Below are 18,273 nucleotides of genomic sequence, written 5' to 3'. Positions count from 1 at the left end.
CATGATGTTGCCTTCATCCAACGTTGGTGCTATCGATGTCTGAGAGAGCTGTACACACTCACTTGTTTCCCCTTCCAAACCAACTGACGACCTACCAAGCAAACTGCCTGTTGCGGTTACAGTGGTGGAAGTTGTGGGTGGAAAAACAGGTGTGACAGCTGTCACCACAGTCCTAGAAGATGACGAGCGCGCGGATGCACTGGAAGGGGCAGGCGGTGGATGGTTCGCTCCGCTAGGCCGCATTGCAGCACGGTGAGCTTCCCACCGGGCCATATGATATTTATTCATGTGACGATTCATGGAAGAAGTTGTCAAACTGCTGAGGTTTTGACCTCTACTAAGAGAACCATGACAAATTTTACAGATCACATAATTTGGGCGATCTTTTTCTATGTCAAAAAAGGACCAGGCTAGGCAAGGCTTAGAGGCCATGCGACCTGTTGATCCACCCCGAATAATGCTCAGAGGCAGAGTGGTGGTTGAGGATGCAGTTGTAGACGTGCTACCAGTACTCCGACTGTGTCCAGGAAGGCGCAAGGTAACTTCGCCATCAGTTGCATCCTCCTCCACCACCTCTGTTGACCTCCTCGAGTGCCTGACTGTGGGTTGACAGTAGGTGGGATCTAGAACTTCATCATCAATTGTTGTGTTTGCACTCCCCTCCCCCTCAGACCGAGCCTCTTCTTGCCCTGACCGAATATTTAAGTTGTCATCCCAATCGGGTATCTGCGTCTCATCTTCATCAGTATGTTCCTCATTGTCTATAACCACAGGTGTTACAGTTTGTGACAAAGGGTCAACATTATGCTCAGAAACTTGGTCCTCACGGCCTGAATCAGAGTCACAAAGGTTCTGGGCATCACTACAGACCATTTCCTGTTCTGTACTCACTGTAGCTTGGGAGCAGACCTCTGATTCCCAGGCTATAGTGTGACTGAACAGCTCTGCAGACTCAGCCATCTCAGTTCCACCATACTGTGCAGGGCTGATGGAGACTTCAGAGCTGGGAGAAAGCAAGTTTGATTGGGATGACAACTCAGAGGACTGGTGTTTTTTGGATGCGGTACTTGAAGTGGCTGAGAGGGCACTTGTTGGACCACTTGGGATCCATTCAAGCATTTTCCTTTTTTGGCCATCATCTACCTTTGTTCCTGTTGTTCGTGTCCGTAAAAAAGGGAGCACATCGGATTGTCCACGGTAAGTAGTAGACATCTTACTTTTGCTGGTAGATGGTCTATCTTCAGCAGATGATAATGGAGCTTTTCCACCTTCCCCACGGACAAAACCATTTTTGCCTTTTCCACCACGCCTCTTCCCCTTTCCACCAGCATCTGTCATTTTGCCACTCATGTTGATTGCGACAAGATTGTGCACTGAAAATGTGGTAGTAAAAATTGAGAGGTGGTGTAGATTGCAGTGGTGGTCTAGCTTTATTAACAGCAGAATAATAATGAATAAATATCCCTGACAATGCAACTACGGCCCTTAAACTGGCAGCAAAAATTGCTAGTATAATGGCTTAGTTATAATGAGTTGGAGTGTGCAATGCAGGTAGAGGTGCTTTGCACTAGTGGGACTATAGCAAAGTCCAATAGCCACGTTTAGGATGCCACTAGGTACACTGAGTGTTTGCTAGTATAATGGCTTAGTTATAATGAAATGGAGTGTGCAATGCAGGTAGAGGTGCTGCAAATGTCTTTGCACTAGTGGGACTATAGCAAAGTCCAATAGCCACGTTTAGGATGCCACTAGGTACACTGAGTGTTTGCTAGTATAATGGCTTAGTTATAATGAGTTGGAGTGTGCAATGCAGGTAGAGGTGCTGCAAATGTCTTTGCACTATTGTGTCTAGACAAAAGTCCAATAGCCACGTTTAGGATGCCACTAGGTACACTGAGTGTTTGCTAGAATAATGGCTTAGTTATAATGAGTTGGAGTGTGCAATGCAGGTAGAGGTGCTGCAAATGTCTTTGCACTAGTGGGACTATAGCAAAGTCCAATAGCCACGTTTAGGATGCCACTAGGTACACTGAGTGTTTGCTAGTATAATGGCTTAGTTATAATGAGTTGGAGTGTGCAATGCAGGTAGAGGTGCTGCAAATGTCTTTGCTCTAGTGGGACTATAGCAAAGTCCAATAGCCACGTTTAGGATGCCACTAGGTACACTGAGTGTTTGCTAGTATAATGGCCTAGTTATAATGAGTTGGAGTGTGCAATGCAGGTAGACGTGCTGCAAATGTCTTTGCACTAGTGTGACTAGACAAAAGTCCAATAGCCACGTTTAGGATGCCACTGGGTACACTGAGTGTTTGCTAGTATAATGGCTTAGTTATAATGAGTTGGAGTGTGCAATGCAGGCAGAGGTGCTGCAAATGTCTTTGCACTAGTGGGACTATAGCAAAGTCCAATAGCCACGTTTAGGATGCCACTAGGTACACTGAGTGTTTGCTAGTATAATGGCTTAGTTAAAATGAGTTGGAGTGTGCAATGCAGGCAGAGGTGCTGCAAATGTCTTTGCACTAGTGGGACTATAGCAAAGTCCAATAGCCACGTTTAGGATGCCACTAGGTACACTGACTGTTTGCTAGTATAATGGCTTAGTTATAATGAGTTGGAGTGTGCAATGCAGGCAGAGGTGCTGCAAATGTCTTTGCACTAGTGGGACTATAGCAAAGTCCAATAGCCACGTTTAGGATGCCACTAGGTAAACTGAGTGTTTGCTAGTATAATGGCCTAGTTATAATGAGTTGGAGTGTGCAATGCAGGTAGAGGTGCTGCAAATGTCTTTGCACTATTGTGTCTAGACAAAAGTCCAATAGCCACGTTTAGGATGCCACTAGGTACACTGAGTGTTTGCTAGAATAATGGCTTAGTTATAATGAGTTGGAGTGTGCAATGCAGGTAGAGGTGCTGCAAATGTCTTTGCACTAGTGGGACTATAGCAAAGTCCAATAGCCACGTTTAGGATGCCACTAGGTACACTGAGTGTTTGCTAGTATAATGGCTTAGTTATAATGAGTTGGAGTGTGCAATGCAGGTAGAGGTGCTGCAAATGTCTTTGCTCTAGTGGGACTATAGCAAAGTCCAATAGCCACGTTTAGGATGCCACTAGGTACACTGAGTGTTTGCTAGTATAATGGCCTAGTTATAATGAGTTGGAGTGTGCAATGCAGGTAGACGTGCTGCAAATGTCTTTGCACTAGTGTGACTAGACAAAAGTCCAATAGCCACGTTTAGGATGCCACTAGGTACACTGAGTGTTTGCTAGTATAATGGCTTAGTTATAATGAGTTGGAGTGTGCAATGCAGGCAGAGGTGCTGCAAATGTCTTTGCACTAGTGGGACTATAGCAAAGTCCAATAGCCACGTTTAGGATGCCACTAGGTACACTGAGTGTTTGCTAGTATAATGGCTTAGTTAAAATGAGTTGGAGTGTGCAATGCAGGCAGAGGTGCTGCAAATGTCTTTGCACTAGTGGGACTATAGCAAAGTCCAATAGCCACGTTTAGGATGCCACTAGGTACACTGACTGTTTGCTAGTATAATGGCTTAGTTATAATGAGTTGGAGTGTGCAATGCAGGCAGAGGTGCTGCAAATGTCTTTGCACTAGTGGGACTATAGCAAAGTCCAATAGCCACGTTTAGGATGCCACTAGGTAAACTGAGTGTTTGCTAGTATAATGGCCTAGTTATAATGAGTTGGAGTGTGCAATGCAGGTAGAGGTGCTGCAAATGTCTTTGCACTAGTGGGACTATAGCAAAGTCCAATAGCCACGTTTAGGATGCCACTAGGTACACTGAGTGTTTGCTAGTATAATGGCTTAGTTATAATGAGTTGGAGTGTGCAATGCAGGCAGAGGTGCTGCAAATATCTTTCCACTAGTGGGACTATAGCAAAGTCCAATAGCCACGTTTAGGATGCCACTAGGTACACTGACTGTTTGCTAGTATAATGGCTTAGTTAAAAAGAGTTTGAGTGTGCAATGCAGGCAGACGTGCTGCAAATATCTTTGCACTAGTGTGACTAGACAAAAGTCCAATAGCCACGTTTAGGATGCCACTAGGTACACTCAGTGTTTGCTAGTATAATGGCTTAGTTATAATGAGTTGGAGTGTGCAGAGGACAGGAGGGTACAGTGCCAGGATTGTGGGGCTCTGGGTAGAGGAAAGGAAGCCTGCCTTTCTATTCCCTCCTAATGGGGAATCGCAGCGACGAAATCCCTGACCTTGGCTACACAGACGGTGTCGCTGTTTTCAGGACCTGTCACCTATGGCTCTGACCCTGCCGGTACGAGCCCTTAAAAGGACTGATGGAAAGTGCTATCCCTATGCTGTCCAGCGCTGTGTATGGAGCGCATACAGCTGTATCAGCGATAGGACTCAGGACGGAGCTGCGCCAGTGATGTCTGACACCAAGGACGCAGAAGAGATAATGGCGTCCTGGAGGAAAATGTCCGGTTTTATAATGCAGGGACATCCTATCACACATGCCGTTGCTTCTCTTGCTAAAAGTCCACTTAGCTGTGTGTGTGTCTGGGATTGGCTGACATGCTGGGCCGCCCCACAAGACGCGCGCGCTTAGGGAAGGAAGACAAGGAAAAAAAAAAAAAATGGCGATCGCCATTATACAAACAGCAGTGATCTGAAGGCGCTGTTCACGCACACTATACACTGAAATGTCATAATAGTGTGAGTCACAGAGTGACTTACACTATTACAGCGGAAAGCCAGCTAGGAATTAGCTGTTTTTTTGCTGCTAGAACCGTTCTCGAACGTTTCTAGAACTATCGAGCTTTTGCAAAAAGCTCGATTTCTAGTTCGATCTAGAACAGGCCCCAAAATCACTCGAGCCTAGAACTGGAGAACCTCGAACCGCGAACCGCGCTCAACTCTAGTAGAAGGATGTACATAACTGTATAAAGATATCCATGACGGTGACATGTAGATATGACTGTATAAAGATATACAGGACCGTGGCATGTACATCTGACTGTATAATGATATACAAGATGGTGACATGTACACATGACTGTAGAAAATTATATATAACAGTGACATGTACACATGACTTTATAAAGATATACATGACGGTGACAGGTGACATGTAGATATGAGTGTATAAATATATACAGGACAGTGTTAAGTACACATGACTGTATATCTATCTATCTATATATTATATATATATATATATATATATATATACAGTATATATATATATATATATATATATATATATATACAGTTAGGTCCAGAAATATTTGGACAGTGACACAAGTTTTGTTATTTTAGCTGTTTACAAAAACATGTTCAGAAATACAATTATATATATAATATGGGCTGAAAGTGCACACTCCCAGCTGCAATATGAGAGTTTTCACATCCAAATCGGAGAAAGAGTTTAGGAATCATAGCTCTGTAATGCATAGCCTCCTCTTTTTCAAGGGACCAAAAGTAATTGGACAAGGGACTCTAAGGGCTGCAATTAACTCTGAAGGCGTCTCCCTCGTTAACCTGTAATCAATGAAGTAGTTAAAAGGTCTGGGGTTGATTACAGGTGTGTGGTTTTGCATTTGGAAGCTGTTGCTGTGACCAGACAACATGCGGTCTAAGGAACTCTCAATTGAGGTGAAGCAGAACATCCTGAGGCTGAAAAAAAGAAAAAATCCATCAGAGAGATAGCAGACATGCTTGGAGTAGCAAAATCAACAGTCGGGTACATTCTGAGAAAAAAGGAATTGACTGGTGAGCTTGGGAACTCAAAAAGGCCTGGGCGTCCACGGATGACAACAGTGGTGGATGATCGCCGCATACTTTCTTTGGTGAAGAAGAACCCGTTCACAACATCCACTGAAGTCCAGAACACTCTCAGTGAAGTAGGTGTATCTTTCCCTAAGTCAAAAGTAAAGAGAAGACTCCATGAAAGTAAATACAAAGGGTTCACATCTAGATGCAAACCATTCATCAATTCCAAAAATAGACAGGCCAGAGTTAAATTTGCTGAAAAACACCTCATGAAGCCAGCTCAGTTCTGGAAAAGTATTCTATGGACAGATGAGACAAAGATCAACCTGTACCAGAATGATGGGAAGAAAAAAGTTTGGAGAAGAAAGGGAACGGCACATGATCCAAGGCACACCACATCCTCTGTAAAACATGGTGGAGGCAACGTGATGGCATGGGCATGCATGGCTTTCAATGGCACTGGGTCACTTGTGTTTATTGATGACATAACAGCAGACAAGAATAGCCGGATGAATTCTGAAGTGTACCGGGATATACTTTCAGCCCAGATTCAGCCAAATGCCGCAAAGTTGATCGGACGGCGCTTCATAGTACAGATGGACAATGACCCCAAGCATACAGCAAAAGCTACCCAGGAGTTCATGAGTGCAAAAAAGTGGAACATTCTGCAATGGCCAAGTCAATCACCAGATCTTAACCCAATTGAGCATGCATTTCACTTGCTCAAATCCAGACTTAAGACGGAAAGACCCACAAACAAGCAAGACCTGAACGCTGCGGCTCTAAAGGCCTGGCAAAGCATTAAGAAGGAGGAAACCCAGCGTTTGGTGATGTCCATGGGTTCTAGACTAAGGCGGGCTTTGCACGCTGCGACATCGGTAACAATGTGTTACTGATGCTGCAGTGATAGTCCCGCCCCCGTCGCACGTGCAATATCTAGTGAAAGCTACCGTAGCGATTATTATCGCTACGGCAGTTTCACACGCACATACCTGCCGTGCGACGTCGCTCTGGCCGGCGACCTGCCTCCTTCCTAAGGGGGCGGGTCGTGCGGCGTCACAGCGACGTCACATGGCAGGCGGCCAATTGAAGTGGAGGGGCGGAGATGAGCAGGATGTAAACATCCCGCCCACCTCCGTCCTTCTCATTGCAGCCGGCGGCAGGTAAGGTGAAGTTCCTCGCTCCTGCGGCTTCACACACAGCGATGTGTGCTGCCGCAGGAGCGAGGAACAACATCGCACCTGTCGCTGCACCGGCATTAGGGAAATGTCGGAGGCTGCAGCGATGATACGATAACGACGCTTTTGCGCTCGTTCATCGTATCAAAAAGGTTTTACACGTTGCGATATCGACTGCGACGCCGGATGTGCGTCACTTTCGATTTGACCCCATCGACATCGCACGTGCGATGTCGCAACGTGCAAAGCCGCCCTTAAGGCAGTGATTGCCTCCAAAGGATTCGCAACAAAATATTGAAAATAAAAATATTTTGTTTGGGTTTGGTTTATTTGTCCAATTACTTTTGACCTCCTAAAATGTGGAGTGTTTGTAAAGAAATGTGTACAATTCCTACAATTTCTATCAGATTTTTTTGTTCAAACCTTGAAATTAAACGTTACAATCTGCACTTGAATTTTGTTGTAGAGGTTTCATTTCAAATCCAATGTGGTGGCATGCAGAGCCCAACTCGCGAAAATTGTGTCACTGTCCAAATATTTCTGGACCTAACTGTATATATATATATATATATTTCAGTAGTTATTATGTATAAGGAGAGACCAGTGGATAATAATTAGCACCGAATAAGAATAGAGAAAAAGCCATCTGTGTTATAGAAGTCCAGAGTCTTGCACATTATAAAAGCATCAATGCTGTAAAATGGTTATGACATTAAAAGGCAGCATTTGCTTTCTATATGTTACTGCCTTAGCTTCCCAGCCCTGTGACTCATAATGACCTCAGATGGGGCGGCATAAATATGTCTTTTTAAATACTATTACACTTACCTGAATGTTAATAGCCGTGTATAAAGAAGAGGAAAGAAAATCATACAAGCGATCACCCTCCACAGCTCATTGTCAACACTCAGCTCTCCAAACCAAACTCTTGTAAGAAATGCCTGTTAGGAAGCATTCAAGACAAGGAAAAATAATACATTAAAAACAGATAAAATATCTATAAACAGTTAAAGAGGACATATCACCAAAATTGTTTCATGTTAAACTGGACAAAAGATGTAATATTGGCTACAAAGCACAATATTTTTGGTAATTTCGCCTCTCTGTTCTGGAGATATCATCAGTCAAAGTATTTGGCTCTTCATGACTATATTTTTGTTAAGTTCAAGTGGGTGTTAACAGACAGTTTTCACTAGGGGCATGTACTTCTTCCCCTGAATGACATTCCCCAATCATAATCAGGTAGCAACACTCATAAGAAAGAAGAACACCCTCCACTATAGCTTAGCATGGCTCTCAGTGTTTGAGATGTAATGATACAGAGCTGATCTTCTAGTTTAAGCTCCTGTGTGTTAATGGGGGGGAAGGGCAGTGTAGCCGAGTATATCTGTGACATATAAAAACACTTTTTTTCAGATCCCCCCTCTCATAGCATTGTCACCTCTACTGTACAGCCCCTTCCCCATTCTGTGTCTCCAGAGATGATAGCTCAAAGTGACAATAATGACACTTAGGGGCACTTTGCACACTACGACATCGCAAGCCGATGCTTGCGATGCCGAGAACGATAGTCCCCGCCCCCATCGCAGCTGCGATATCATTGTGATAGCTGCCGTAGCGAACATTATCGCTACGGCAGCTTCACATGCACTCACCTGCCCTGCGACGTCGCTCTGGCCGGCGAACCGCCTCCTTATTAAGGGGGCGGGTCGTGCGGCGTTACAGCGACATCACACGGCAGGCGGCAAATAGCAGTGGAGGGGCGGAGCACAGCGGAACTTAAACATCCCGCCCACCTCCTTTGATTTGAGATTTGAAAGCTAGCCCCCCTCTGGAGACTACCCAAGGGTCCCCTCCAAAGGTGTGGAAAACCTGGTTGCTATGTATCTGTGCGTACACACCTCATTCTGGCCTTTAGGATTACTTGGAAGTACTGTCGCAGCATGGGTGCAGTACTCAGTGATGCCTGACCGAGTCAGGGGCGCCACATTCCTACTGACAGATTCCCATTAAATGCCACTGTCAATCCCTGACAGTAGCATTTAAATGTCTTCAATATTGGGAACTAATGCGTTACCATGGCAGCTGGGGGCCTACAGTGCTGGCCAAAAGTATTGGCACCCTTGCAATTCTGTCAGATAATACTCAGTTTCTTCTTGAAAATGATTGCAATCACAAATTCTTTGGTATTATTATCTTCATTTAATTTGTCTTCAATGAAAAAAAAAATTGTCATAAAGCCAAATTGGATATAATTCCACACCAAACATAAAAAAGGGGGTTGACAAAAGTATTGGCACTGTTTGAAAAATCATGTGATGCTTCTATAATTTGTGTAATTAACAGCACCTGTAACTTACCTGTGGCACCCAACAGGTGTTGGCAATAACTAAATCACACTTGCAGCCAGTTGTCATGAATTAAAGTTGACTCAACCTCTGTCCTGTTTCCTTGTTTGTACCACATTGAGCATGGAGAAAAGAATGAAGACCAAAGAACTGTCTGAGGACTTGAGAATCCAAATTGTGAGGAAGCATGAGCAATCCCAAGGCTACAAGTCCATCTCCAAAGACCTGAAAGTTCCTGTGTCTACGGTGCGCAGTGTCATCAAGAAGTTTAAAGCCCATGGCACTGTGGCTAACCTCCCTAGATGTGGAAGGAAAAGAAAAATTGACGAGAGACTTCAACGCAAGATTGTGCGGATGGTGGATAAAGAACCTCGACTACCATCCAAACAAGTTCAAGCTGCCCTGCAGTCCGAGGATACATCAGTGTCAACCCGTACTATCCGTCGGCGTCTGAATGAGAAGGGACTGTATGGTAGGATACCCAGGAAGACCCCACTTTTTACCCCGAGACATAAAAAAGCCAGGCTGAAGCTTGCCAAAACTTACCAAGAAAGCCTAAAACGTTTTGGAAGAATGTTCTCTGGTCAGATGAGACAAAAGTAGAGCTTTTTGGGAAAAGCCATCAACATAGAGTTTACAGGAAAAAAAAACAGGCGTTCAAAGAAAAAAACACGGTCCCTACAGTCAAACATGGCGGAGGTTCCCTATGTTTTGGGGTTGCTTTGCTGCCTCTGGCACTGGACTGCTTGACCGTGTGCATGGCATTATGAAGTCTGAAGACTACCTACAAATTTTGCAGCATAATGTAGGGCCCAGTGTGAAAAAGCTGGGTCTTCCTCAGAGAAAATGGTTTGATAGAAAACACTGGAGACTACTAAAGTGGCCAGCAATGAGTCCAGACCTGAATCCCATAGAACACCTGTGGAGAGATCTCAAAATGGCAGCTTGGAGAAGGCACCCTTCAAATCTCAGGGACCCGGAGCAGTTTGCCAAAGAAGAATGGGCTAAAATTCCAGCAGAGCATTGTAAGAAACTCATTGATGGTTAACGGAAGCGGTTGTTCACAGTTATTTTGGGTAAAGGTTGTGCAACCAAGTATTAGGCAGGCTTTACATGCTGCGACATCGCTAGCAATTGCTAGCGATGTCCAGCGCGATAGCACCCGCCTCCGTTGTACATGCGATATCTGGTGCTTGCTGCCGTAGCGAACATTATCGCTACGGCAGCAAGCACGCACATACCTGGTCGGCGATCTCGCTGTGAGTGCCGAACAATCCCTCCTTCAAGGGGGAAGTGCGTTCGGCGTCACAGCGACGTCACCGCGACGTCACTAATCAGCCGGCCAATAGAAGCGGAGGGGCGGAGGTAAGCGGGACATAACGTCCCGCTCACCTTCTCCCTTCCGCATTGCCGGCGGGACGCAGGTAAGGAGATGTTTGTCGCTCCTGCGGGTTTACACACAGTGATGTGTGGAGCTGCAGGAACGACAAACAACATCGTACCTGCGGTCGAACCGACATTATGGAAATGAACGACGTTACACAGATCAGCGATATTGTACTCTTCTGTGCTCGTTCATCGTCGCACCTAGGATTAACACGTTGCGATGTCGCTACCGGCGCCGGATGTGCGTCACTAACGGCGTGACTTTGACGATATATCGGTAGCGATGTCGCAATGTGTAAAGCCCCCCCTTAGGCTAAGGGTGCCAATACTTTTGTCTGGCCCATTTTTGGAGTTTTGTGTGAAATGATCAATGATTTGATTTTTGTTTCATTCTCTTTTGTGTTTTTTCATTGCAAGCAAAATATAATAATACCAAAGAATTTGTGATTGCAATCATTTTCAAGAAGAAACTGAGTATTATCTGACAAAATTGCAGGGATGCCAATACTTTTGGCCAGCACTGTATTAAATGCCTGCATTACTTGCATGTTAACTCTTCTGAGAAAACATGTCCAAAAGAGACCAATCTTTTAAAACTGCTAAAATTAATTAAATAGTACTTTAAGTGGCAAAAAAAAGAAAGAGAAAAAAAAGGAAGGTAAGAATTTGCACAAAAGATGCAATAAAAAGCAATCAAAAGGAAATGAGCTCTATACCCCAAAATAGCATCAGGAAAATATTCAGCTCAAAAATATATGTGACGCCCTGGCAAAACCAGGTAGCCACACATAGGCCCCTGCATAACATCTTCCCTCACCTAGGTTACATACAGCCAACCTGAAACCCTAGCCAACCCCCTCAGGGCAAGACGGGCACACCAGTGGGTGGGACCAGGTGGTAAGGAAACGCCCACCTAGGGGTCTAGACAGCCCGGGGCGGGAAAACAAACAGAGAGTCAAACAGAGAGTGTAGTCTAGGACAGTGGAAGGAGTAATTCAAGTGGAGAGGAGTGTGGGCTGGAGCTAGGTGTAGCTCCAGCAGAGCAAGTTCAAGTTGAACGGTGCCAGGGTCGGAGCCCTGGTACCTTGGCTAGGTGGCAGATGGTTGTCTCCGTCAGTAGGAGACGGGAAGACGGCTCGGCAGATCCGAGGAGGACCGGAGAAGGGTTGGAGCCCACCGGTACCGACACCGGAGACCCGACCGGAAACCGTGGACAGAGGGGGTACTCGGACCCTGAAGCCAGGACCGAAACCAGCGGCCTAGCTAATTAACCGATTGAGGGCAGGATTACAGGCCTGTCCCAACCAAAGTCCCAAAAGCAGACAACCACCCACAGAGAGGGATAGGGCAACCGCCAGGGCCAATAGATCCCACGGGTCAGTGTCAGCAGGCACGGCTCCTTAGGCACACAGAAAGCCGGGAGCGGACTCCTGAGTTCCAAACCAGCAGCCCACAATACACAAAAACAGTGCAGAGGAAAGGACAGCGACCACCATCCCGGGTGAGCGGGCCAGCGTACAACTGGCCGCGGCGGCCGGCCACCGGCACCTTGGTTTACCAAAAGACTCGTGTGATTCATTCAATAGTGAGTAACCAACTATCCCCTGGTCCATCTGGGCGGGCAAGCCACTGCCATCGCCATACCCTGCACAGAGACACTGGGCCCCAGGGTAACCATCCCTACCCACGGAGGGATTAACTTCCGGCTGCCATTACATCTCCCCCGGGTATCCCACGACAGCAGCGATGGTGTCCAACCTCACCACACATCGTGGGTGGCATCACAGACATTCTACAATCAATCCCGTACAAATAAGCCCCCCTTTTATTCGGAGTGTCTGCACGACCCCCGAGACCGGGGAACCCCTCCAGCCGTACCGTAGGCCCTGGATCCGAACAGCACCGGCTGCTGGCACGGGGGTGGCACACATACAGCACCATTGATAGAAAAGTAAAAAACAAATTAGTAATAAGCTAATATATTCAGCACTATTCATTACTCGCTCGAATATTAAGGTATTTGGGATATCCATTACTCTTCGAGTATTTTGGTATTCATCTCGTGAGTTTCAAGTCATCAACCGATATGTTTGGCACCTGATTTTCAGCCACTGAACATGTGAGGATTGCCTGAATTCACAGTAATGCTGTAGACATCTTTGCTACTGGCATTACAGTGATTGGCAAGTGCAGTGAATAAAAACAAAAAAACATGATGTATGGAACCCCCACCTATTTGTGATAACCGATGTAGGTAAAGTAGACAGCTGTAGGTTGCAGCCTCCAGCTGTGTGCTTTATCTTGGCTGGTTATCAAAAACAAAGACTCCCCAACAATAATTTTTTAATCAATTAATTCAATAAATCATAAAAAAATTATGTAAACTTGCCCATTTTGATAACCATCATATCATTATCATATCATAACAGAGCAGACAGCTGGGGACTAATATTCTCAGGCAGGGAAAGTCTATGGTTATTAGGCCTCCTCCAGCTTAAAAATAGCAACCCACAGCCGCACCACAATTGGCGCATCCATTAGAATTGCCAATTGTGGCGCTTTACATGGCTCATCCCAATTGCTCTCATGCGGTGGCAGTTGGGGTAAGATATGAAGTTGACGTCAGCTGGGATTTGTCAAAAATCACAGCTGCCATAAAGTACTGGATTGATACTGGAGAGATGTCTATGAGACCCCCATTACCAAATTTGTAAGTAAACAGAAAAAAAACACAAACACACAGTATTAAAAAAAACATACTCAGTTTTTCACCAATTTATCAACCCCATAAACATCCTCACAGGTCCAAGTTAATCCATGATATGTCCCACGACAATCCAAACATCAAGAAGCTGCAGTGATGGAAAACACGACCAATCACTGCAGCTCCTGGGACACACTGAGGGCAGCAGAAGACCTGGCTGTGAGAAGCGGTGACATATGTCAGGTCAGCAGAGTTCACAGTACCAAGTGTGAGTACAGGTGAACGCGCTGCCAAATTTTCAGACTGCCAGATTGAAGGACACAATTGCACAGCAGTCCGGCAATCTGGCAGTCAGATCACTGAAGTTCACACTTGGGAACTCCTTCACTGCCCTCAGTGAACTCAGTTGAATCCGCTGCCAGATTGCCGGACTGCTGTGCAGACTTGCCCTGCAATCTGACAGTCTGGCAATGGGTTCAACTGAATCCAGTGACCTGATTTCTGGATGGCCGGACTGTGAGATTGCGGGACACAGAGGCACAGCAGTCCGACAGTCCAATAGCTGTGAGGCCCGGAAACCTTCAAGGAGCCTTTAAGGGAGCTTTCACTGTTCCTAGAGTTCCCAGCCACTGGCATACTTAGAGGCTGTGAACTTTGGTTAGAGTTCATAACCTCCAAATGTCCCAGCAGCTGAGAACTCTAGGAATCTTAAAGGCTCCCTTAAAGGCTCACTTAAAACAGCCTTTAAAGCTCCTGGAATTCCCACCTGGTGGGATACCTGGAGGCTTAAAGTTCATAGCCTCCAGATGTCCCAGCAGCTGGGAACTCCAAAAACCTTAAAGGCTATCTTAAAAGCTCTATTTAAAGTTATCGGATGGACAGCTTCCATGAGACCCATTGGCTGTGAGGTCTGGTAAAAGTTACCGAAGCTCACAGCCACAGGGTCTCCTGGCAGCTGTAAGCTCTATATACCTTAAAGAAGCCCTTATGGGAGAATTTAAGATTCCTGGAATCCCAAGCTTTTGGAACACCTCAAGGCTTTGAACTCTGGTAAAACTCCAGATCTCCCAGCATCTGGGAACTCCTGTAACCTTTAAGTCTGCCTTAAAGGCTCATTTAAAGGAGCCTTTAAGGGAGACTTTAAAGTTCATGGAATCCCCAACAGCTGGGACATCTGGAGGCATTGAACTCTTATTAGTGTACCCAGCCTCCAGGTAACCCAAAAGGTGGGAGCTCCAGGAACCTTAAAGTCTACATCAAAGGTTTCTTTATGGTTTTCGGGCGTCCCAGTTAATGGACTGTCGGAATTTGCTTCCATCGTGTCATGAAGTCTGACAATCTGGCACTGAGTTCACCTAAGGTCACTTCTAAAAATTTCACAAAAAAACCGATCAAAAGGGAGTAACCGAATAACATTAATCACAGAAAAATACTCCTAAATTTGTTAAACTTTTATTAATTATAAATATATTGACACGTGAAAAAATGGGTGGGAGGGGGGTTGTTAAATATAAAATACCCTAAGGGTCTAAAGTACAATAAAAAATACGATCTAGTGGACCAGCCAGCGGTATATCCCGACAAATGGTAGGGAATACTTATATCGCTCCACCGGACAACTTTACAAATGGTGGTAGATCAATTATTTAACATTCGTGGTAGAAACATTTTCACTACACAATTATTTTATCTAGATCCAACAATTATCCATGCATTGAAAAAGAGATGTAAATTGCTTGAAGATCTATAAATGAATTTGGCATATATCTCTCAAATACAAAAAATTAGAACTATATGTGCTATTTATAGGACCATATGAAAACAATATATGTAGAGTACTGTAGTGGTATAAATTAAACATACAGTATTCTTTTAATGTCAAAAAACATAAACAATTTAGCCCCAAGAAATATTACCCAACACGTTTCGCCTCCTTGGGTGGAGGTTCATCAGGGGTATACATATTACATATGTTCGATAGTACATCACACAATATAATGTATTGGATTAGATTCTCATTCCTCAAATAAAGATATTTTTACAAGGAGATGGAATTCATCAGTAGAACCTTTTTTCCATGAACATAGCCTCACTCTGATTAAATATATCACATCAGGGGGTTCTTAGCCTTCAACCTATAAAATGAAAAGAGAAATTTTTTTTCACATATATAAAAAGTTCTCTTTTGCCACTTAAAGTATTATCCATAGAGTATATTAAAACCTTGGTATATAGCACAGAAAAAAAATCTTTACTCCCAGCTCTGGGAATTTTTCAATAATCAAACAGTTCTTTTTTTTTTTTTTTTTGTTATACTAAATTCATTCCTGTGACCTTAAAAGAAGATGTCAAAAAACCCTTTAAGTGCTACATAAAGATAGGGCAGGAAAAAGGGGGGAAGGTGAGGACCAGCCACCATGAAGTGCCACTAATGAGGAATATAAAAAAATACCCAGTTACTCCAGTGAAAATAGAACCACTTATCAAACTCCACAATTAATGGGAACTTACTGCATTTTTCATCACTTGTAAATCTGCTTCTTATGTTGACAAGAAGAGATAAAAGGGGATGGAGGGTTTAAATTACCACAAAAGTCCCCTAAAAGAATAAATAAAGCGGATTAGTTCACACACACAATGTAAAAATTCTTTGTTGTGAAAAATTACAAAATGATTCCAATGATTTAATCTACATACCGTCAGCTGATTATCAAGGTGTAAAGCTGTGGATAAGAGTCCTCCTCTCCTGTCAGATGTCAGGCATGGTCTGATGTTTCCCCCATGCATGCACCTTTTATACCCATATCAAAACTCCTCCCTCTCCTTGTTAAAAGCCCATGCTCCTCTCAGAGTGTCACACAAACAACTCAAAATCCATTTAAACGTTGCTATTAAATGGTGCAATCCTAAAAAGTGTCACCATACTACATTCCACAGACCCCCATTTTAAAACTCATGTAGATAAGGAAGGACATACCGATCGCGTACGATCCACTGTGGAACGCACGCTGAGGAAAACAATGTGGTGATAATGATATATTTCGGAAAGATACATAAATGGCAGGAATAGGTTAAAGACTTAATTATAATAGTTTGGCGACTATAATTTTTGGACCTTATATTTTTAGGGACCAAAAGGGTATATGTCTATGATATGCCATCCAAAATAATTGGATCATATAACAATTTCCTAGCCTGAATTCTACATCTGAGAACAATGGGCTTATTATAACAGATTTATTCATTATCGTAGGTCCTCAGGAACAGTGATGCATCTGAAGGAGGTACTCAAGAAAGTTTTTCAAAACCAAGAAAAATCAGAGATTATTTGTGTATCTATAGAACGGACACTCCAGTGAAAAAAACATAATGTTTCATAGTTTCATAGTTTTTAAGGTTGAAGGGAGACTCTAAGTCCATCTAGTTTAACCCGTAGCCTAACATGTTGATCCAGAGGAAGGCAAAAAAACCCCAATGTGTCTAATAAGCTCCAATGGGGAACAAAATTCCTTCCTGACTCCACATACGGCAATCAGACTAGTTCCCTGGATCAACACCCTGTCATAAAATCTAATATACATAACTGGTAATATTATATTTTTCAAGAAAGGCGTCCAGGCTCTGCTTAAATGTTAGTAGTGAATCACTCATTACAACACCATGCGGCAGAGAGTTCCATAGTCTCACTGCTCGTACAGTAAATAATCCTCGTCTGTGGTTATGATTAAACCTTCTTTCCTCGAGACGTAGCAGATGCTCCCGTGTTCCAGTCGCAGGCCTAGGTGTAAAGAGATCTTTGGAAAGGTCTCTGTACTGTCCCCTCATATGTTTATACATTATGATTAGATCCCCCCTAAGCCTTTGTTTTTCCAAACTAAATAACCCCAAGCTTAATAACCTGTCTTGGTGTTGCAGCCCACCCATTCCTCTAATAATCTAGGTCGCTCTTCTATCTACCTGTAAGATTATGCTATTTATAGCCTTCTATACTTTTGCTATCAAGAAAAGCATCCATTCCTCTCTTAAATTCATTCAGTGAGTTGGCCATCACCACTTCCTCAGGAAGAGAGTTCCAGAGCCTCACTGCTCTTACCGTGAAGAACCCTCTTCTATGCTGATGTAGGAATTTTCTTTCCTCCAATCGAAGAGAATGCCCCCTTGTTCTTGTCATAGTCCTTGGTACAAACAGATCATGGGAGAGATCTCTATATGGCCCTCTGATATATTTGTACATATTTATTAGGTCTCCCCTAAGTCTTCTCTTTTCTAGAGTAAATAGACCTAATTTTGATAACCTTTCCGTGTATTGTAATGCACCCACTCCATTTATTATTTTAGTAGCCCGCCTCTGAACCATTTCAAGTTCAGTAATGTCTTTCTTGAGCACTGGTGCCCAAAATTGCACACAATACTCCAAGTGTGGTCTGACGAGTGATTTGTACAAAGGGAGAATAATGTTTTCATCTCGTGCCCCCAGACCTCTTCTAATGCATCCCATCACCCTATTTGCTTTGGTGGCTGCTGCCTGACACTGGGTACTCCAATTTAGATTCTTATTGACTAAGATGCCTAAGTCTTTTTCCATGTCTGATTTCCCCAACGGTTTCCCATTTAGTAAGTAATCGTAGCATCTGTTTCTCCTTCCCATGTGCATAACCTTACACTTATCTGTGTTAAACCTCATTTGCCATTTTTCAGCCCAATTCTCCAATTTACTCAAATCCATCTGTAGTTGCAAACTGTCCTCTTTTGTGTTAACTACCTTACATAGTTTTGTATCATCTGCAAATACTGATATTTTACTCTGTAAACCATCCACCAGATCATTAATAAATATATTAAATAGTAGGGGGCCCAATACAGACCCCTGTGGCATCCCACTAGTAACCCTGGCCCAATCTGAGTATGCGGC

The 18,273-nt window shown here is 43.9% G+C and overlaps 1 protein-coding gene across 5 annotated transcripts in view; it reads right to left on the bottom strand.

Moving 5' to 3' along the window:
• TRPM2 (transient receptor potential cation channel subfamily M member 2) overlaps nucleotides 1-18,273 on the bottom strand; it is a 2,537,250-nt gene that overhangs the window by 1,352,263 nt on the left and 1,166,714 nt on the right. For all 5 annotated transcript variants that reach the window (XM_075317785.1, XM_075317788.1, XM_075317787.1 and 2 more), the window contains one exon: nucleotides 7,752-7,864. In XM_075317785.1, the coding sequence (XP_075173900.1) occupies nucleotides 7,752-7,864 (113 nt within the window). The remainder of the gene's footprint in view (nucleotides 1-7,751; nucleotides 7,865-18,273) is intronic.

The sequence above is a fragment of the Anomaloglossus baeobatrachus genome, chromosome 7, assembly GCF_048569485.1.
Source record: "Anomaloglossus baeobatrachus isolate aAnoBae1 chromosome 7, aAnoBae1.hap1, whole genome shotgun sequence".
Taxonomy (NCBI): domain Eukaryota; kingdom Metazoa; phylum Chordata; class Amphibia; order Anura; family Aromobatidae; genus Anomaloglossus; species Anomaloglossus baeobatrachus.
The sequence above is the reverse complement of the archived record's forward strand: the minus strand, read 5'-3'. Positions and strand labels throughout refer to the sequence as shown.